General features: G+C 56.8%; 1 protein-coding gene across 2 annotated transcripts in view; it reads left to right on the top strand.

Moving 5' to 3' along the window:
* The window catches only part of CHD5 (chromodomain helicase DNA binding protein 5), a 68,298-nt gene that overhangs the window by 15,407 nt on the left and 34,422 nt on the right, over positions 1–18,469 (top strand). For both annotated transcript variants that reach the window (XM_043923289.1, XM_043923290.1), the window contains exons 3-15: positions 3,094–3,273; positions 5,981–6,099; positions 6,641–6,879; positions 8,408–8,532; positions 9,720–9,843; positions 10,925–11,091; positions 11,280–11,501; positions 12,503–12,709; positions 12,946–13,157; positions 15,931–16,062; positions 16,148–16,256; positions 17,480–17,671; positions 17,758–17,958. In XM_043923289.1, the coding sequence (XP_043779224.1) occupies positions 3,094–3,273; positions 5,981–6,099; positions 6,641–6,879; positions 8,408–8,532; positions 9,720–9,843; positions 10,925–11,091; positions 11,280–11,501; positions 12,503–12,709; positions 12,946–13,157; positions 15,931–16,062; positions 16,148–16,256; positions 17,480–17,671; positions 17,758–17,958 (2,229 nt within the window). The remainder of the gene's footprint in view (positions 1–3,093; positions 3,274–5,980; positions 6,100–6,640; positions 6,880–8,407; positions 8,533–9,719; positions 9,844–10,924; positions 11,092–11,279; positions 11,502–12,502; positions 12,710–12,945; positions 13,158–15,930; positions 16,063–16,147; positions 16,257–17,479; positions 17,672–17,757; positions 17,959–18,469) is intronic.

The following is an 18,469-nucleotide window of genomic DNA, read 5'->3' on the forward strand; positions in this document are numbered from 1 at the left end:
GACTGGCTTTCCTTGATGCAGGTAGATGGGGTGAGGAGGGTCTCCCCATTCTGTGAAATGGGAGGCTGCCATCGTTGTCACCCTAGTGGGTGATTGGGGCCACTGACGTGCCCGGTGTCACTCCAGCTCATTCCTCTAGAAGGAACTTTGCTCTCCTGCTCCCCCACTTAGACCCAAAGTGGCTGCTGGACCAATCCTCCTGGCAGTGCCCAGCTTGGGGCCCTCTGCCAGGCCTGCTCCTCCTGCACTGTGCACATACAGACAGAGTGTCTGCCGGAGGGGCCTTCCCTGCCCCTCTTCCTCCCTCTATCTCCCTCTGGGCCCTGCCTTCAGAACTGCGCCAGCCACCGCTCACTGCTCCTGCACTTGGGATGTGGTAGTGCCGGCTCCCAGCAGATGCCCAGGGAAAAACCCCACAGGCGCAGCCACAACAGCCCCTTCTTGTTGCCTGTGTGTGCGCACGTGTGTGTGCGTGCACGCGTGCTCAGTCATGTCTGACTCTCTGTGACCCCATGGACTGTAGTGCACCAGGCTCCTCTGTCCATGGGGATTCTCCAAGCAAAAATACAGGAGTGGGCTGCCATTTCCTCCTCCCGTTGAAGAGTTGGAGGAAGAGTTGAAGGAAGGGTTGCCTCTTCCTGACCCAGGGATCAAATGCCTGTCTCCTGTGTCTCCTGCGTTGGCAGACGAATTCTTTACCGCTGAGCCACCAGGGAAGCCCCAGCTGCACTGTAATTGTCGTCCCGCTGCAGGCACTGTCCATGCACTTGACTTTAATCCAGTCTGGGTTTGCAGAAATGAGGGAGATGAGGCTGGTTGGGTCCTCCAGCTTGTGGTCCTGGTCGCATCTTCGACTTCCAAGCAGAATTGGGGGCATCGTGGGTACTTGAGTCTCCCCTGTTTCAAAATGTTTAAAGCCTTCTCTCACAGGACCTCCTTTGTTCCTCTCACTGCCATTTAAGACATCCCCATTTTACAGATGAGGAGACTGAGATCAGGGTGTTGCAGTGACTTGCCCAGTTCCCTGGTTAGCAAGGGTTTCATAGCTCAGAGACAGCCTCTGTCCTGCAGCCTCCCAAGGGAGTCCCAGGACCTGCCGTGGGTCCTCCTGTCTCATCCCTGGTCTGGTCTGCAGGCAGGTGAGAGCCAGCCCCAAGCCCCTCCCTTGGCGGGCCCCACAGCCTCTGTCCGCGGTGCTGAAGCTGGTGGTGGCTGCCTCCTCCCATCCTTACCTTTGTTGGGATGTAGGCCCTGTCTCTCAGGTCTTCCGAAGGGTGCTCTTTCCAAGCTGGCCGAACTCTACACCCTCAGAGGAAATGGACATCACTGTGTGACCTCTGCTTCCCCAGAGGACAGAGGCAGAGCAGGGAGCTGTGGCTATGAGCCCTGGGAACAGGATTGCGTGTGAGGCTGTCCTATCCTGGGCAGGCTCTGGCAGTCGCCAGGACCGGTGCACTGCCCCTGGGGCCCAGTGTGGCCAACTGAGTCAGTATTCAGAGAAACACTTGGGTTCCGGAAAGGCCCAGGCCCTGCTGCCTGCCAGCCACCAGCCAGCACACTGACTCAGCAGCTTAATGAGCATAAATGGTTTGGAAGCAGGGAGCCGGCCTAGGCAGAGAGTGAGCTGAGCAAGCAGAAGAGTCAGGAAGTGCAGGGACCCCATCGGTGGGTCCTTTCCCAGATGTACCTCAGGGAGAACCTCCCTCCTGGAAAGAGACTCTCAGACTGTAAGCGTGGCTGGACAGGGCAGCAGTTGGCCTGGACAGACAGACCCACTGTCCTTACTGCCCTCCATCTGCTTGGCTACTCTTCCATCTGCTCCTTCCCTCCCCCACCTGCCCTCCTCTCCCTCCTCCCCTCCTTCCTCCTCCCTCTCCATCTCCTCTTTTTCTTCCCTCCCTCATTCCTCTTCTCACATCCTTCATCTCCCTAGTTCTCTCTTCATCTCTTCTGTGCCTCTCTTTGCTCACCTTGAAGAGAGAGTAAACCACCAGCATGACGATGCCAAACATCATCTTCCTTGGAGCATCTGTGCCCGGCCTCTCCTGCAGACCCTGCCTGGGAGGGGCCCCCTCAGCCTACTTGCATCTTCAAAACCCCAAATACACAGCTTTCTCAGAGGGACAGTGACTTTCTAATAGGGGATGCTCTGTCTGTAAACACCCTTATCTCCATATAAATGGGCCATTTTCTGCCTGTACAGACAGGAAACTAAATCAAGGAAGCCAAGCTTAAGAGCTGCCTAAATTACCTTGTCTCATGTTGAGATGAAGCAGCCAGGATGAGGGCCGTGGGGAAGGTGGGCTTGTTCCTTAGCAGCTTCTGGAGAGCCCACACGCAGATAAGACTGGCATGACTTCCCTGGTGGCTCAGTGGGTAAAGAATCCACCTGCAGTGCAGGAGACACAGAAGACGTAGGATCGATCCCCCGGTTGGGAAGATCCCCTGGAGAAGGGCATGGCAAACCAGTCTGGTATTCTTGCCTGGAGAATCCCATGGACAAAGGAGCCTGGTGGGCTACAATCCGCAGGGTTGCAAAGAGTTGGATACAACCTAAGTGACCGAGCACTGAGCACGTGCGCTGTATATTAACCACAGTTTCACTTGACACAAACAACTCCATAGGATGCAAAGATAAGCAGAGAGGTGCGGAGGTGGGGTCCGGGGCAGAAGCCAGGGGCTCCTCTCCAGCCTAGCCTGCATTTTGTTTTTTGGCTTTGGGCATCACATCCTCTGTGTGTCCAAGGGTCATCCCTGACACTTGTGTTACAATCTGAGTCCATAGAAACCTGAGGCAGAGCCTGGACCTCACTCTGGGGCTGTCCAAACAGCTGCCCTGTGCTTGTGTATTGTAAGGGTGAAGCCTGGCATCACACGATGACTTGACTTACCTGCATGGCACCGTTTGTCACATCGGGGACGAGACCCTTGCCCCATGCTGGTTCCAGGTGATCGGAGCTTTGGTGATCTGGTGGCTGAGACTATCCAGAAAGCATGGGCCGACTGACTCTTCCAGGAGGCCACTTGCAGGGCAGTGCTGCTGCCTCAGACTGGGGGCCCTTGTTGTCCTCACCAACCCCCTTTCTCTTCCAGGGGAGCAATGACGAGCTGTCAGAAAATGAAGAGGATCTGGAAGAGAAGTCAGAGAGTGAAGGTAGTGACTACTCCCCGAATAAAAAGAAGAAGAAAAAACTCAAGGACAAGAAGGAGAAAAAAGCTAAGCGGAAAAAGAAAGACGATGAGGAGGATGACAATGAAGATGGGTGCCTCAAGGTAACACTGAGGCCTGGCTGGGGGTGGAGGGTTCTCAGGAGGGGGGCTGAGGCCCTGCTGCCAGCTCTCTGCCTTCTGACCCCAGAGCCCCTGCCTGAAGAGCCTCCTTTCCCACCAGTGGGTGTAGAGACAGATGGGTCTGGGGGTGTGAGTGTATCCATGTGCACACGTGGAGAAGTGGACACGAGTTTGTGAGAAATACTGCATCCACAAGTCTTCGAGACACATCAGAAACAACAATGGGATGACCGTTAGGAGTTGGGGGAGGAAATCAGGCAGCCTTTTGCTGATGCCCATTGTCTTGCCTGGCCTAGTGCAGAGCTGTTTCCAAGGGGAGTGATGGTCTGAACTCAAGTTTCGTGTCAGGAGCCTCTCATTTAGAATAGTTTGGGAAAATAGAACAAACGGAGCTTTTGTCAAGAAGCAGCAGCTGTGGGACTTCCCTGGCGGTCCAGTGGTTAAGACTCTGCACTTCCAGTGCAGGGTGTATGGGCTCAATCCCTAGTTTGGGAACTAAGATCCCATACATTGCATGTGTGCATGCTCAGTCGTGTCCAACTCTTTGCGACCCTATGGACCATAGGACACCGGGCTCCTCTGTCTATACAATTCTCCACTCAAGAATACTGGACTGGATCGCCATGCCCTTCTCCAGGGGATATTCCTGATGCAGGGACTGAACATGGTACAACTAAAAACTTAAAAAGAGAAAGAAAGAAAGGAAAAAAGCTGCAGCAGCTGGACAGCTCTGCTTACTGTAGAAGGGGGATTTACTTAGCACGTGTTCTGAAATTCTGCCCGCGTGGGTGTCTAGGAGAGTGTCCCAGGGAGCGTGAGCCAGGGCAGCTGTAGCGATGGGCCTATAGCTCTCCCCAGGGGCAGAAGCCTCTTCCTCATGAACATGAATGTGGGGAGCAATGTGACTGAGCCAAGGCTCCGGAAATCTCAAGGCCACTCCGTGGAGAAGGGGAAGGGCTGAGGGTAAGGTGGGCAGGGGTAGATGACAGCACCACACCTGGGAGTCTCCTGCTTCCATCCATCTTTCCCCGAGGTTCTGTTTGGGGTGGCTGTGGATCTGAAGGATTAGCACTCCGTAAATATTAGTACAGAGGCTGATGGGTGAGGCAGAGGTGGTGACTGTCAGGCACTGAAGTTGGGAAGTGCCCGCGGTGCCCTGACACCCAGGGGGAGCTCATTAGCTGGCTGGTGTGTTGTGAGTCATCTGTGACTGATAGCAGCCGAAAGGCTGACAGCTTTGGAAGATGAACTTACGGGAGCGATTCAGGGTGATCCTGGAGCGATGCCATTGCTTGCCCACTTGTTGCTCTGCTTCCTGGTGGGAGCAGAGGCCTGATGTGCCTCCAGGAATGACTGTGTCAGGGGCAGGTCGGCCCAGGGAGGAGGTCCCACATGGGAGGGCCTCTGAACCATCACAGAGATTTGGAGGCCAGGAAGCGGGTCCCTTGGGGCTGAGGGAGCCTGTGTGTCCTGCCCAGATGGCCTTCTCTTGCTGGAGCAGACAGCCCAACCCTGAGGGACTTAGGGAGTCAAAGGGGTTTGTTAGATCAGCAGCCCCAAGACCTGCGAGGTAAGGGGACTCCAGTTCAGGGGACCCGATGGTGTGATCTAGGGCCCTGTTTCTTTGCCTTTGTGGGGTCAGCTCTGGGTTCAGGCCAGGCATGCTCATGGCTGAGAACAAGTGTAGCAGCAGCTCAGGGCTTCCTGGACTCCCACTGGCCCGTCCAGCAGGAGGGGAAGCTGGCTTGTCTCACTTATAGGAGACCTAGGGCTGCCCCTGCCTGGACTGGGTAAGTCACATGCCCACCTGGACCAAAGATGCAGCCTGGGAGTGGTGTGTGCTGATTGGTGGAATGGACCGGTGGTCGGGGCTGGGCTATCTGGAACAAGTGGGGAATCAGAGTGAGGGTGCTGTTCCAAGGACCTCTGCTAACTCCTTCCCTTCCATGAAGTAGGTGCTTTATCCCCGCTTTACAGATGGGGAAACTGAGGCACAGAGGTGATGTTAGCTTGTTCACCTCTCACTGACAGTGTGTGGCAGAACCTGGATTGGTACTTGAGTCTGTCTGGCAGGTTCTAATCTCATAGTCAGCACTACCCGCCATCCCCCTTCCTAGCTAGCCTGGGTCTGCTTGGTGACGTGATGCCCGGGCTGGCCACCTCTGTGCCCTTAGGAACTCACACACCTCCCTGTGCCCCTGCTCCCAAAGTGAAACAGTTGCTGAGGGCCCCTCTCTGGGCTCTGCCCCGAGCTGGGCCACTGCCCCATGCCCCACCCTGGCCAGGGCACACCTTCCTGGCCCCAGAACCCAGCAGCAGCCTGTCCTTTCACGAGGTCCAAGTGTGACTGTATTACCCCAAGGTGATAGCCTGGGGCAGAGAGAGTGAGTCCTGTACTTATTCCTGCCCTGGGCATGCACATGGCTTCCCCCCACATTAAACCCAGACACATGGTCCCGCACCCCCTTGTAAGCTGGCATCTGAGCCATTCCCACTGCCCAAGGGACTGGCGGCCTGGGGTGCTCTAGGATATTTTCAGTTTGGGGTGTGAACTGCTCTTGTTAAGTTGCAAGTTGCAGACATGATCACCCCGGCTTTCCCCAGGCCTCCTGGGTGGGGCCCCAGGGATGGCGGTGCAGGTTAGAAGGACCCCCACCTTTGATTCCATCTCTGGCCCCTGTGTCTGCAGGAGCCCAAGTCCTCGGGGCAGCTCATGGCTGAGTGGGGCCTGGACGACGTGGACTACCTGTTCTCCGAGGCCGACTACCACACGCTGACCAACTACAAGGCCTTCAGCCAGTTCCTCAGGTGGGCCTTGGGGCCACCATGGGCGGGAACCCAGTGGGGAGCCAGAGGGACAGGGCCCTGGGTTCCTGGGGTGGGGGGAGTGTCAGGCTGACATTGACTCTGGGCAGAGCTGGCAGAAGGGACAGGACCTTCCACTTCCACAGATGGTCCTGCCCTCCCTTGCTGGTCCTGCCCCCAGGAATGATGGCCCCAGTCAGTCCCGAGGTCTTAAACCCCTGTGGCCACTCTCAGCTCTAGAAGAAATGGAACTGGACTCCCAGGGTCCTGCTGGAGGCCCCTGCCTCTGGGTCTTCAGTCTTATCGGGTCTGGAAACCCAATTAGAAGGTGACCAGCCCTATAAATAGGAAATCAGGGGTGTTGAGGGTGGACAGCTGTCTCTGGCTTGGTCCTCTTCTTTGGCCCTCCATTCGTCCCACTTTTCCCAGTTTGCCACATATTCCAAATGTGGGAGGAGATGGGTGGGCCTTGGGGGGTCACATGGGGGTCTCGTCCCCTCCATGGGGCTGCCCTCACCCTCTGCCTTCCCCCACCCCCCTGCAGACCGCTCATCGCCAAGAAGAACCCGAAGATCCCCATGTCAAAGATGATGACCGTCCTGGGTGCCAAGTGGCGGGAGTTCAGCGCCAACAACCCCTTCAAGGGCAGCTCGGCGGCAGCAGCTGCAGCGGCAGTGGCCGCGGCCGTGGAGACGGTCACCATCGCACCTCCGCTGGCCATCAGCCCCCAGCAGGCGCCCCAGCCTGTGCCCATCCGCAAGGCCAAGACCAAAGAGGGCAAGGGTATGGCTGCGGGTGGGTGGCACCCAGTTCTGCTGTCTGAGGCCCCCCCAGACCCTATAGCTTGGGGTGGCTGGGACAGCTGGGCAGGTCTTTACCCAGGACCCAGTGCCTTGATTGACCTTGGATCCACACGCCCTTTCTCACCTATGTGGTAGCATCTGTCCTGCCTCCCTTCTGGGGCTGGTGGACAAGTGGAGGGGACAGTGGGCTCAGAGTTTTGGGAGTTTTCCCGGTCATGGAGGAAGGGACTGTGGTGGCCCAGGCTGCTGGGAGTTGGGGGGCTCTTGTGTTTGAGGCTGCACCATTCCCAGGGAAAGGGGTCCTAAAATGACCTATTGATCCCCTCTTCTGAGGGCCTGGCCTAGGTGGGCATGGGCATGGTCAGTGCCGGCCTCCCAGGGAGACCTGGAAGGAGGTCTAGATACAAAATCGGACTCCACGGTGGTGTCTGGCTGGGGACAGAAGAGGCTGTCTGCGACTTGAAGTTCTCTGGGAGGGGCTTCTCTGCCCTGAGTGGAGGGTTTCTGGCCCCCTTGGGGGTAGGGCCGTTGATGTCCCTCAGACTCTGAATGGTGGGCTCACCTGCAGCTCACCTTCCTGGTGCTATGACCTGGGTTTTGATGGAGGGTGGAGGAGACTGTGGGGACCTCTTGTTTCTGCCCCAAGCAGCTCTGGTCTCTGGGACGATGCATTCCTTTGCTAGGTCCTGCAGGGACCCTGGTGGGCAAGTGATGCAGTCTTCAGCATCTGCTCCCGCTCAACTCCCTCGCCTGCCGCCCAGCCAGCCTTCTTTCTCATTTCCTCTTGGGCTCCAGCTGCTGAGTTATCGATTCCCTGAGCTGCCTATTCAGAGCCTGAAAAATTGAAATAGATTTTCCGTGGCGCCACTGAGGTTACAGCTGGGCTGCCAGCCCCATCTCTCTGTGTGAATGTGGATAGAGGAGGGCGAGGCCATCTGCCTCCAGGCCCCCACCTTCTCTGCTCAGCCTGGTGGGAAAGGCTGCTGGGGGCGGGTCATTACTCCCCAGGTGGATAATTATCCTGTGGCCAGCCCCATAAAAACACAGCCTCACCTCTACTGGCCACAGAGGTGGGGGAGGTCTTGAGTGGTGCCAGTGTAGGGGTACAGTGGGCAACCTGGAGGCTGGCTGCTGGGGGAAGGGCTTCTTGCTCTAGCCCACCCCTCCAGGGCCCAGGTATGGACTGCAGGTAGGTGGGTGTGCCCTTGGTGGCCCTGCTGGCCCTGGGGGTCTGTGGCTTTACTGGGGACAGCTCCTTTTGGGGAGAGGGATGAAACAAGGCTGTTTCCAAGATGGCAGTGCAGTGGCTAGGACCAGGACTGGACCAGGGTTATGCTCTGGCCTCCCCTGCTATTTGCTGTGCAGCTTTAAGCAAAGATTTCACCTCTCTGAGCCTCAGTTTTTTGGTTGGAAAAGGGGTGACAGCAGAAACGATCCTTTCCTTACCGGGTTCCCGTGAGGCTGAGTGAAAGCATGGTGGTAAGTGAGCGAGCCGTGTTGCTTTTCAGGGCCTGGAGTGAGGAAGAAGATCAAAGGCTCCAAGGATGCAAAGAAAAAGGGCAAAGGGAGAAAGGTGACTGGGCTCAAGTTCCGCTTCGGAGGGGTCGGCAGCAAGAGGAAGAAGGGGTCCTCGGTGAGTGCGAGTGTGAGCCTGAGTGTGTGTGGAGTGCACACCACGCAAAGATTGGATGACTGAAAAGCAGGCTGTCAGTTCATTCTCCTGTACCAGGCAGGGGGCAGGTCCTGTTCCCCTTCCCCACTCTCTCTTCCTGTGCTACATGCCTGCCTGCTGGGTCTGTATCCCCACCTGACTGGTGAGGAGGTCAGCCTGGATCCTTCCAAGGGTCCCTGGAGTGTGGCCTCTGGGTGGTCCATGCCTCTAGCTCTTTCTCCTGCCCACCCTGCTGAGCTGGAGGCTCAGTCCCAGCTCCCTTGGCCCCAGCTGCCTCTTTATCTGGGCAGCAGGCGGGAGAGTCCTGGTGGGGCCTGGATGCCCAGGTCTGCTAGGAGAGTGGGCCCAGGAAGGAGGCCTGCAGGTGGGGGCAGGCAGGGCTCCAGCCCTTCAAGGGCAGCTCTGGCACTCAGTTCAGAATGACCCTAAGTCCGTATCTGAGCCTTTGAGCCCTCTTTCTCCAGGATGGGGGCATTCATGCCTCCCTCCTGCTCCCATAGGTTACCTCTTTCCCTCACCTGCTCAGCCCTGCAAAGGGGCAGGGATGGAAGCCATCTCTTTGTCCTTTGGGAGAGGCAAGTAACAGGTCTCAAGTGTAGCTGCTGTGGAGGGGAGTATAGAGCCGCAGGTGTCTCCACTCAGCTTAGCTTTTGAGCCAAGACTAAGGTGCTCGGCCCTCTGCTCCACTTCGGTGCACCCTGCTCTGGAGCTGCTCACAGTCTGGAAGGTTTTGGGTGCATGTACTGGGAGAGAGCCAATGACATACAAATGGAATAGGCTGGACCTGGCACACAGGCTGTGCAACAGGTCTCATCAGGGAGAGATCTGGGAAGGCTCCTTGGGGGAGGCTCCCTAGGGCTTCCCCTTGAGGGGTGTGTAGGAGTTTGGCAGGGTGGAGGGCAGGGCCTGGGAGAGTTATGAGGGTTGGAGAGCAGGGCTTGGGGAGGGTGGCAGGCCATCAGCCTGGACCAGTGGGCTAGGGGGTGTTTTAGCTGGGTGGTAAGATGAGATGAACTGCAGACAGCACCCTGTATCCGGAGCATCCATGGTACCCTGCCATACCTTACCCTCTGCCCAGGCCTGAGAAGCCTTGAAACGAGCCCCTTGGGCCAGCTCTGGGCTCATAGGGCCCTCCCCTGCCCCTGCAGAGCGAGGAGGATGAGCGAGAGGAGTCGGACTTCGACAGCGCCAGCATCCACAGCTCCTCCGTGCGCTCCGAGTGCTCTGCTGCTCTGGGGAAGAAGAGCAAGAGGAGGCGCAAGAAGAAGAGAAGTAAGACTTCCTGTTTGTAGGGTTCCTGTGGGCATCACATGGATGTGGAGTGCAGAGCCCCCTTTGGGCAGCAGGGAGGGGCATCCTCAGGCCTCAGTCAGGCCAGGCAGGTCCCCTGTGTTTACTCAACCACCCTCCTCTCTGTGTTTAGGAGAGGGGGGTCCTGTCTCAGTGGGTCCACTTCTATTAGGGACCCATAATGTGAGTCACCCCAGGGCATTTGCATGGCAGAGGGGCACAGGAGAAGGAATTGTCTCTTAACCACATCCACCATCCACCCATTCAGTCATCCACCCTCTACTCATCTATCCCCCCACACCCCAGCCTTCCCACCCACCCTCCCTCTTTCCATCCCTTGGTCCTTCCTCCTTCCCCTTTATCCATCCATCCATTCATCTTTCTGTCCCTCCACCCACCTTTCTTCTTCCATTCCTCCTTCCTCCCTCTCATCCTTCTTTCCTTTTACTTGTTTTCAATCCATCTCTTCACTCCTTTACATTTTTTCTTTTTTTCTGGCTGCACATAGTCATAGTGAAAGTCACTTAGTCGTGTCCGACTCTTTGCTACCCCATGGACTATACAGTCCATGGAATTCTCCAGGCCAGAATACTGCAGTGGGTAGCCTTTTCCTTCTCCACGGGATCTTCCCAACCCAGGGATCGAACCCAGGTCTCCTGCATCGCGGGTGGATTCTTTACCAGCTGAGCCACCAGGGAAGCCCAAGAATACTGGAGTGGGTACCCTATCCCTTGTCCAGCTGATCTTCCTGACCCAGGAATTGAACCGGGGTCTCCTGCATTGCAGGCTGTCAGGGAAGCCGGGCACAATGGCTTGTTCTTAGTTCCCTGATTAGGGATGAATGAGAGCCCTAGTCAGTCAAAGTGCAGAGTCCTAACCACTGGATCCCCAGGGATTTTCCCTCTTTACTCTTCAATCATTCTGTTCACCCTGTCTGTCCATCGCCATCCATTCATCCATCTATTGAGTGCCTAGTATGTGCCAGGACAGCCCGTGGTGGTGATTGGTTGTGCATGGGTAATGGGGACACGGCCCTCCATGACTGCCTCTTCCCCCGCCCCAGTTGATGATGGCGATGGCTACGAGACGGACCACCAGGACTACTGTGAGGTGTGCCAGCAGGGTGGGGAGATCATTCTGTGTGACACCTGCCCGAGGGCCTACCACCTCGTCTGTCTGGACCCCGAGCTGGAGAAAGCTCCTGAGGGCAAGTGGAGCTGTCCCCACTGTGTAAGCCCTTGGCAGACGACGGGGGTGGGGGTTTTGTCAGTCCTGGTCTTCCAGACCCCTGCATGGTCTTCTCCGGGCAGAACATGGGGCGGTGCGAGTGAGGGAGGGAGCTGCACCATGGTGGAGGGGCGTCCTTGCCCAGGGTGCCTCCACCTGGACTCCCCGCCTCCCCCCCTCCCCACCTCCAGGAGAAGGAAGGGATCCAGTGGGAGCCGAAGGACGACGACGACGACGAGGACGAGGGCGGCTGCGAGGAGGAGGAGGACGACCACATGGAGTTCTGCCGCGTGTGCAAGGACGGAGGCGAGCTGCTCTGCTGCGACGCCTGCCCCTCCTCCTACCACCTGCACTGCCTCAACCCGCCGCTTCCCGAGATCCCAAACGGTGAATGGCTCTGCCCGCGCTGTACTGTGAGTGTTACGCCGGCCCGCGCCGAACGCCCCACCCCCGACAAATCTAGGTCCCTCCTGCGGCAAGGACCCCGCTCACAAAGGTCCCATCCATCAAGGCCCCGCCTCCGCCAATCCAGACCACGCCCACCACGGCCTACGCCCAGGCCCCTCCAGCCCCCTCCAGCCTCCACCCACCTAGGCCCCGCCCCAGCAGGCCCTGGCCATCAAGGCTCCGCCTCCGCTGGCCACCCACCAGCTCTGAGCTCCCAGCCTGCCAAGGCCTCGACCCGCCCCTGCCCGTCCAGGTCCCGCCCACAAGGCGTCTGCCCGTTCTGGCCCCGCCCCATCGTCCATCCGCTCAGTCCCAAGCCCTCTCCAGTCGCCTCGAGTCCCGCCCATCGCCTCACCTAGGCCTGCGCCGCTTCTCAATTCCCTTCAGACTCGCTGGAAACAGCTATGAAAAGAGAGGTGGTCATAAACCTACCACTGCCCATAGACAGCCACTGTTTACTGGGCGTCTCTCTAATGCTTACTGAGTTTTCAAGTGCCAGGCCTTTTGTTATTTTCATTTTTTAGATGGGAAAACTGAGGCTCAGGGAGATAAAGTGACTTGCCCAAGGTCACACAAGGTCTCTTGGGCTGTAGCCTCAGTTTCAGCAGGGAGAGGAGAGCATCCCTCCAGTCACCATAGGTGTTTGAAGGTGTCCATGCTCTGAGATGTCCCCAGCCCTCCCCCAGTGCTGGATACCCCACCCTGTGGGTTGGGCCAGCCCTCGGTCACCCCGTGTGCATCTGGGCTTCCGTTGTGCGTGTGCGTGTATGTGTGTGCATGCGTGTGTGTGCAGACACACATTGCCTCATCTGCCCGCACGGCATGGGCGGGCTCCTGAGGACAGGATGGTGTCTTGGAGTCACTGTGGTGCTGTCTGACTTGGGGAGCAAAGCAGCCTGTTGGAGGGAGCCTTGGGGTGGGGACCTGAAGCTAAGCCCTGAACTTGGGGACCTTCCTCTGTCCACAGTGTCCCCCACTGAAGGGCAAAGTCCAGCGGATCCTGCACTGGCGGTGGACAGAGCCCCCAGCCCCCTTCATGGTGGGGCTGCCGGGGCCTGATGTGGACCCTGGTGTACCCCCGCCCAAGCCCCTGGAGGGCATCCCAGAGAGAGAGTTCTTCGTCAAGTGGGCTGGGCTCTCTTACTGGCACTGCTCCTGGGTGAAGGAGCTCCAGGTGAGGTACCTGGGCAGGTGCGGCTGTGCTTAGGACGTGAGGTGCTCTGGCCAGCTCCCTGAGTGAGGGACATTGTTGGGCGCTGGGGAGGGGGAGGAAGAAGGTGAGGATTGTCCTGCCTGGGACTCAGGCTGGGGGCTGGGGGGATGGGGGAGGAGCTGGGTTTGGGGACACGGGGGTGGGGGGGTGGGTCATGGCCATCTGCCTTCCTTAACCTCTGTCCCCTCCGCAAGCAGCTGGAGCTCTACCACACAGTGATGTATCGAAACTACCAAAGAAAGAACGACATGGACGAGCCGCCGCCCTTTGACTACGGCTCTGGCGACGAGGACGGCAAGAGCGAGAAGAGGAAGAACAAGGACCCTCTCTATGCCAAGATGGAGGAGCGCTTCTACCGCTACGGCATCAAGCCCGAGTGGATGATGATCCACCGCATCCTGAACCACAGGTGTGTGCCCCGCGCATGAGCTGCGCTGGACACGCGGCCCCTTCAGTCTGTTAAATGGGCACAGAACCACATATGGGTGTGGTGGGGGCAGGAGGGGAGGCTGAGGACACCCGCTTCAGGCGATTTGACCATCCAGCTGGAGGGGTTTTCATGCACGTAGGTACATGTATGCACCCATGTTTACACTTGCATATGCACATGTTACACTCATGGTGAACAGTTCCTTAGTCATATGTATAAAAGGGCAACTTGATGAATGGCCTGTGAAACTTGCAGATGGGACACTTGGAGGGCTAGGACCCTTGTGCTCCTAGGCCTCTGCTGAAGTCAGTGCTTGATACCTGCGGGAGGGTCTGGGGGACCACAGTGGACCTGAGCTGTGGGTGTGGGTACACATTTGCTCCTCTTTATAACATAGCTATCACCACTGAGTGCCATCTACCCAAGAGGTAGGCCTTTTACCTCCGCCTTTGTTTTTGTGGACACCATCAAGGTTAAGTCACTTGCCTAAAGTCACATAGCCAACAGGCAGGGGTGCTGGAATTGGAACCCAGTTCTTTCCTGATGGCAGGAGTTGCTTTCTTGGCCACTATTCCAAGTTCTAGTGCCCTCGATAGCTCTTTGTTGAGCAATCCAAAATTCCCTAGGTAACAGTGGTCAGAGGCTGCAGAGGCCAGATAAAAAGACAAAGGCAGAAGGCCTCCGAGAGTTTGGCTTTGGTCTGGTGGGTGGTGGGAGCTCTTGCTGATTCTTGAGCTCAGGTGCTTGAGAACCAGTGGTGGCTGACAGGCGGGCACAGGGTAGGGTCCATGGAGGCTCTGTCTCAGAGCGACTTGGGGTCCAACAGAACACATGTGTCCTGAAGGCAGGAGCTGGGTAGAGCAGAGCTTCAGAACCTGAGTCTTCCCCTCGGATCCCAACCCTGGCTCCCATTTTCTGGGCTCTGAGCCTCTGTTTCTTTTTCATTTATTGATTTGAGTGTGCTGGGTCTTTAGTTGTGGCATGTGAAATCTTACTTGCAGTGTGTGTAACCTAGTTCCCCAACCAGGGATCAAACCTGGCCCCCCTGGTTGGGGAACTAGAAGTCTTGGGAGTGTGGAGTCTTAGCACCTGGACAACCAGGGAAGTCCCCTGTGCCTCTGTGTTTCTAATGGGAAACAGGACTGTGAGAGTACCAACCCCACAGGCTGCTGTGGGGGCTCAAGGAGGATGCCAGTGCCTGATAGCAGGGCCGTCAGGAAGCAGTGGTGGGGGTGTGGGAGAATTTGAAAAAGCCACCCCCTTGATTATGAAATGCCTCCTCCTCCCATCCCCTGGCCTCACTGACAGTGACTTGAGGCCCCCTCCACAGCTGAACTGATCCACAGTTTTTTTACCTTTATTAAATTGCACGTTCTAAACATAAATGCTGATTTTTCTCCCTGCCTTCAAAGTGGGGCAGGTGAATTTCCTCCAAATATATTACCTGAATGGAGTCTGAGTAACAACCAATCATTTATTTAAAAAAAAACAAAAAACCCGTTGGTTTCCATGGTGATGGAGATTGGTACCTCTCTGTGTGTGGTCCCCAGGCCCAGCCACTGCCATCTGGGGCAGCCATGGCACCCCTGCCTGCAGGGCTGCCCTGGCTCGGTTGCTCAGTGCACTTGTGTTGGGGGGGAGGTCCCGAGACCCTCCCAGGAGCTGTATTCAAGCTGCAGTGTGTGACAGGCTTCTCTGGCGCACCCTCTGTGTGCTGCTGGCTGGGCCGTCAGGTCCCCGGGTCCCCGGGGGATCTTTGGGAGAGGACAGCCCACCAGGAGGAATCACATCCTTCTCTATTTCGTGGGGATGGACACCCCTCTCCAGTCTTTGGGAGTTCTTTGTTCCTTTTCAAACTTTTTATTTTGTATGGGGGGGTAGAGCCAGTTAATAATGTCATGATAGTTTCAGGTGAACGTCGAAGAGACTCAACCTTACGTAGACATGTATCCATTCTCCCCCAAACTCCCCTCTCATCTAGGCTGCCACGTAATATTGAGCAGTTTCCTGTGCTGTACAGTAGGTCCTTGTTGGTTATCTATTCTAAATATAGTGGTTTGTACATGTCCACCCCAAACTCCCTATAGCTTGGGAGTTTTTAAAAAAACTTAATATTTTGGGTGCACTGGGTTTTTGTTGCTATGCTTGGGCTTTCTCTAGTTGCTGCGGGCGGCGGGCTACTGTCCAGTTTGGGTGTGCTGGCTTCTCATGGTGCTGGCTTCTTGCGGAGCACAAGCTCTAGGGTGCATGGGTTCTGCAGTTGTGGCACGCGGGCTCAGTTGCCCCACCGCATATGGAATCTTCTCGGATCAGGGATGGAACTCACGTGCCCTGCACTGGTAGGCAGATTCTCAGCCATTGGACTACCAGGGAGGTTCCTTCTTGGGACTTCTTAAGTGAGAAAACAAAGGTCTTCGGTCAGGGGAGAACTGTCTGACTCAGCAGTGGAGAATTCTGGAGGACTCCTCATGACGGAACGGGACTCATGGCAACTGAGGATGGAGAGGACACTAGCTTTGCTCCTCTGCTAGTGTGGGGGACCCAGATGTCCCTCTGCTCTGCCACTCACCCCGTGCCCTCCTACCTCCTTCCTATTAGCTGTGTGGCCCTGGGAGTCTCTGCCTGGTGCTGCCCTCCTGGCTGGGGCTTCCTGGGGACCCGTGAGGGTGAGAGGCTTTGCATCCTGCGAGGTACCCTCTGTGGACCCTTGCCTGGATGACCCGCCCTCCTCCATCTGTTTACCGTGTTGCAGCTTCGATAAAAAAGGGGACGTGCATTACCTGATCAAGTGGAAAGACCTGCCCTACGACCAGTGCACCTGGGAGATTGACGAAATTGACATCCCCTACTACGACAGCCTGAAGCAGGCCTACTGGGGCCACAGGTGCGCCACGCTGGGGCCACTGGGTGGAGCCTTCCGCCTCCCCAATGGCCTGAGCCCTGCTCTCTCACCCTGCCCTCTTTCCCAGGGAGCTGATGCTGGGAGAGGACGCCAGGCTGCCCAAGAGGCTGGTCAAGAAGGGCAAGAAGCTGAAGGATGACAAACAGGAGAAGCCCCCGGACACACCCATTGTGGATGTGAGTGGGAAAGGGTCGCAGGGTGGGGTTGCCACCCAGGCTGGGCCTTGGAGGAGGGCAAGGTCTCTGGAGAACTCTGCCGTGGGTCTGTGTCTCTGCAGAAGGGGGCGCTGCGGCTCAGCCCACTCCTGCCAGGTACCTGGTGGGACAGAGATGATGGGACCCAGCCTTCCCCTCAGTAGAGGCTCACACCCTGGGGTCCTGGTCCCGAGTCCTGTAGAGTGGCAGCTCCCAGGGGACAGAGTGATTTGAAGGATGGGTTGGGTCTCGGTGCACAAACTGGGGAGCAGAGAGTCTCTTCTCAGAGCAGTTTATGAACTTGTGTTCTTTTAGATGGGTGAATTCCAAATATTTATTTATTTACTTATTTATTTGGCTGTACTGCGTGGCACGTGGGATCTTAAGTTCTCCAACTAGTGATCGAACCCATGTTTCCTGCAGTGGAATCGTGGTCTTAACCACTGGATCACTGGATCTGTAATTTCAAGTCTTTAAATCAAAAAGTGCCCCTCACTTCAGGAGTACAGCAGCTGATTTGCTAACTGCACACCATTCTTATCAGTTCAGGGGGAGGAGATCCAGGACTTAACCTGGGAGCTTTGAGCCTACTGGGGAATGGAAGGTTGGCTTTTATTCCTTTAGCAAACCTCTCTGGGATGTTTGCTAGTACCTGGCTCTGGGGGGCAAGGCCCTACCCACCTGTTCCACGAAGTGCTCATCTTCCAGGGGCTCATGGAAGGTCCAAACAGAAATGGGGATTTGACTTGGGTCTGAGATGCAGGGTATCAGGGGGACTTCATGGGGATGACGGCCTTGAGCTGTAGACTAAAAGACTCAAAGAGGGTGATGTTTGAGATCAGGCACCCTGGGCAAGCATCAAATGGGTGTTGACTCAGTCCCCGCTGTGTCAGAATAGGACCAGTATGGTGACCACATGCTGGGCTCAAAATCAGAAAATGCAACAATTGGGAAACTGCCCTGATAGATGTATGGGGCCAACCCTGGGAGAGCATGGTGGGAACACCTAAGCCAATCCTGGAGTCAAGGAAGACTTCCTGGAGGCAGAGGCATTCCATCTGAGGCCTGAAGGATCAATCAGTTAGCAGGGACAAGAGGAGTGGGAAGAGTATTTCAGGCATAAAGAATCATGCATGCAGAGGCCTGTCGGTGGACCTTGGTGGCCCAGGATCCAGGGTATGACTGAACCTCTGCTTCTTCTGCAGCCCACGGTCAAGTTTGACAAACAGCCATGGTACATCGACTCCACGGGCGGCACGTTGCACCCGTACCAGCTGGAGGGCCTTAACTGGCTGCGCTTCTCCTGGGCCCAGGGAACCGACACCATCCTGGCCGACGAGATGGGTCTGGGCAAGACTGTGCAGACCATCGTCTTTCTCTACTCCCTGTACAAGGAGGTTTGAGGGCTGGGCGGGGCGGCCGGGGAGGGTGGCCGGTGTGGGCTGTGGCTGGGCAGCCTCAGCGCATCCATCTCCCTCCCCAGGGGCACTCCAAAGGGCCCTACCTGGTCAGTGCACCCCTGTCCACCATCATCAACTGGGAACGTGAGTTCGAGATGTGGGCCCCTGACTTCTACGTGGTCACCTACACGGGGGACAAGGAGAGCCGCTCCGTGATCCGGGAGAACGAGTTTTCCTTTGAGGACAATGCCATTCGGAGTGGAAAGAAGGTGTTCCGGATGAAGGTGAGCACCCCTCCCCCCGGGAAGGACTCTGCACAGGAGCCCAGTTTGCCCTGGGGGGTGGTGCACAGGGGTTCTGCGGTTTATCTGGGGTCTCTCCTTTTGGGCTCCAGTGGAGGCAGCAGCTGGCGAAGAGTTGCTTTTAAGGCAGGATTACCTTGTATCCATGTCCTGGGCCTGCAGTAGCACAGGGTGCTGTGGGGCTGAGAATAACACTCACCCTCTCACTGTTCTGGAGGCCAGGAGTCCGAGACCCAGCTGCGGGCAGGATCCTGCTCCCTCGGAAGCTCTGTGGGTGGACCCTTCTGCATCTCCTGCAGCATCTGGTTGCTCTTCCTTGGCTGTCCTTGTTTTGCAGTTCCATCTCTTCGGTTTCTGCCTCTGTTGTTATGTGGCTGTCTCCCCTGTGTGTGTCTGTGTCTCCTCTTCTTTTTTTAATTTGATTTTAGTTTATTTATTTTTGGTGGCACTGGATCTTTGTTGCTGCGCCGGCTTTTCTCTAGTTGTGGCAAGC

The sequence above is a fragment of the Cervus elaphus genome, chromosome 14 (genome assembly GCF_910594005.1).
Source record: "Cervus elaphus chromosome 14, mCerEla1.1, whole genome shotgun sequence".
Taxonomy (NCBI): Eukaryota; Metazoa; Chordata; class Mammalia; order Artiodactyla; family Cervidae; genus Cervus; species Cervus elaphus.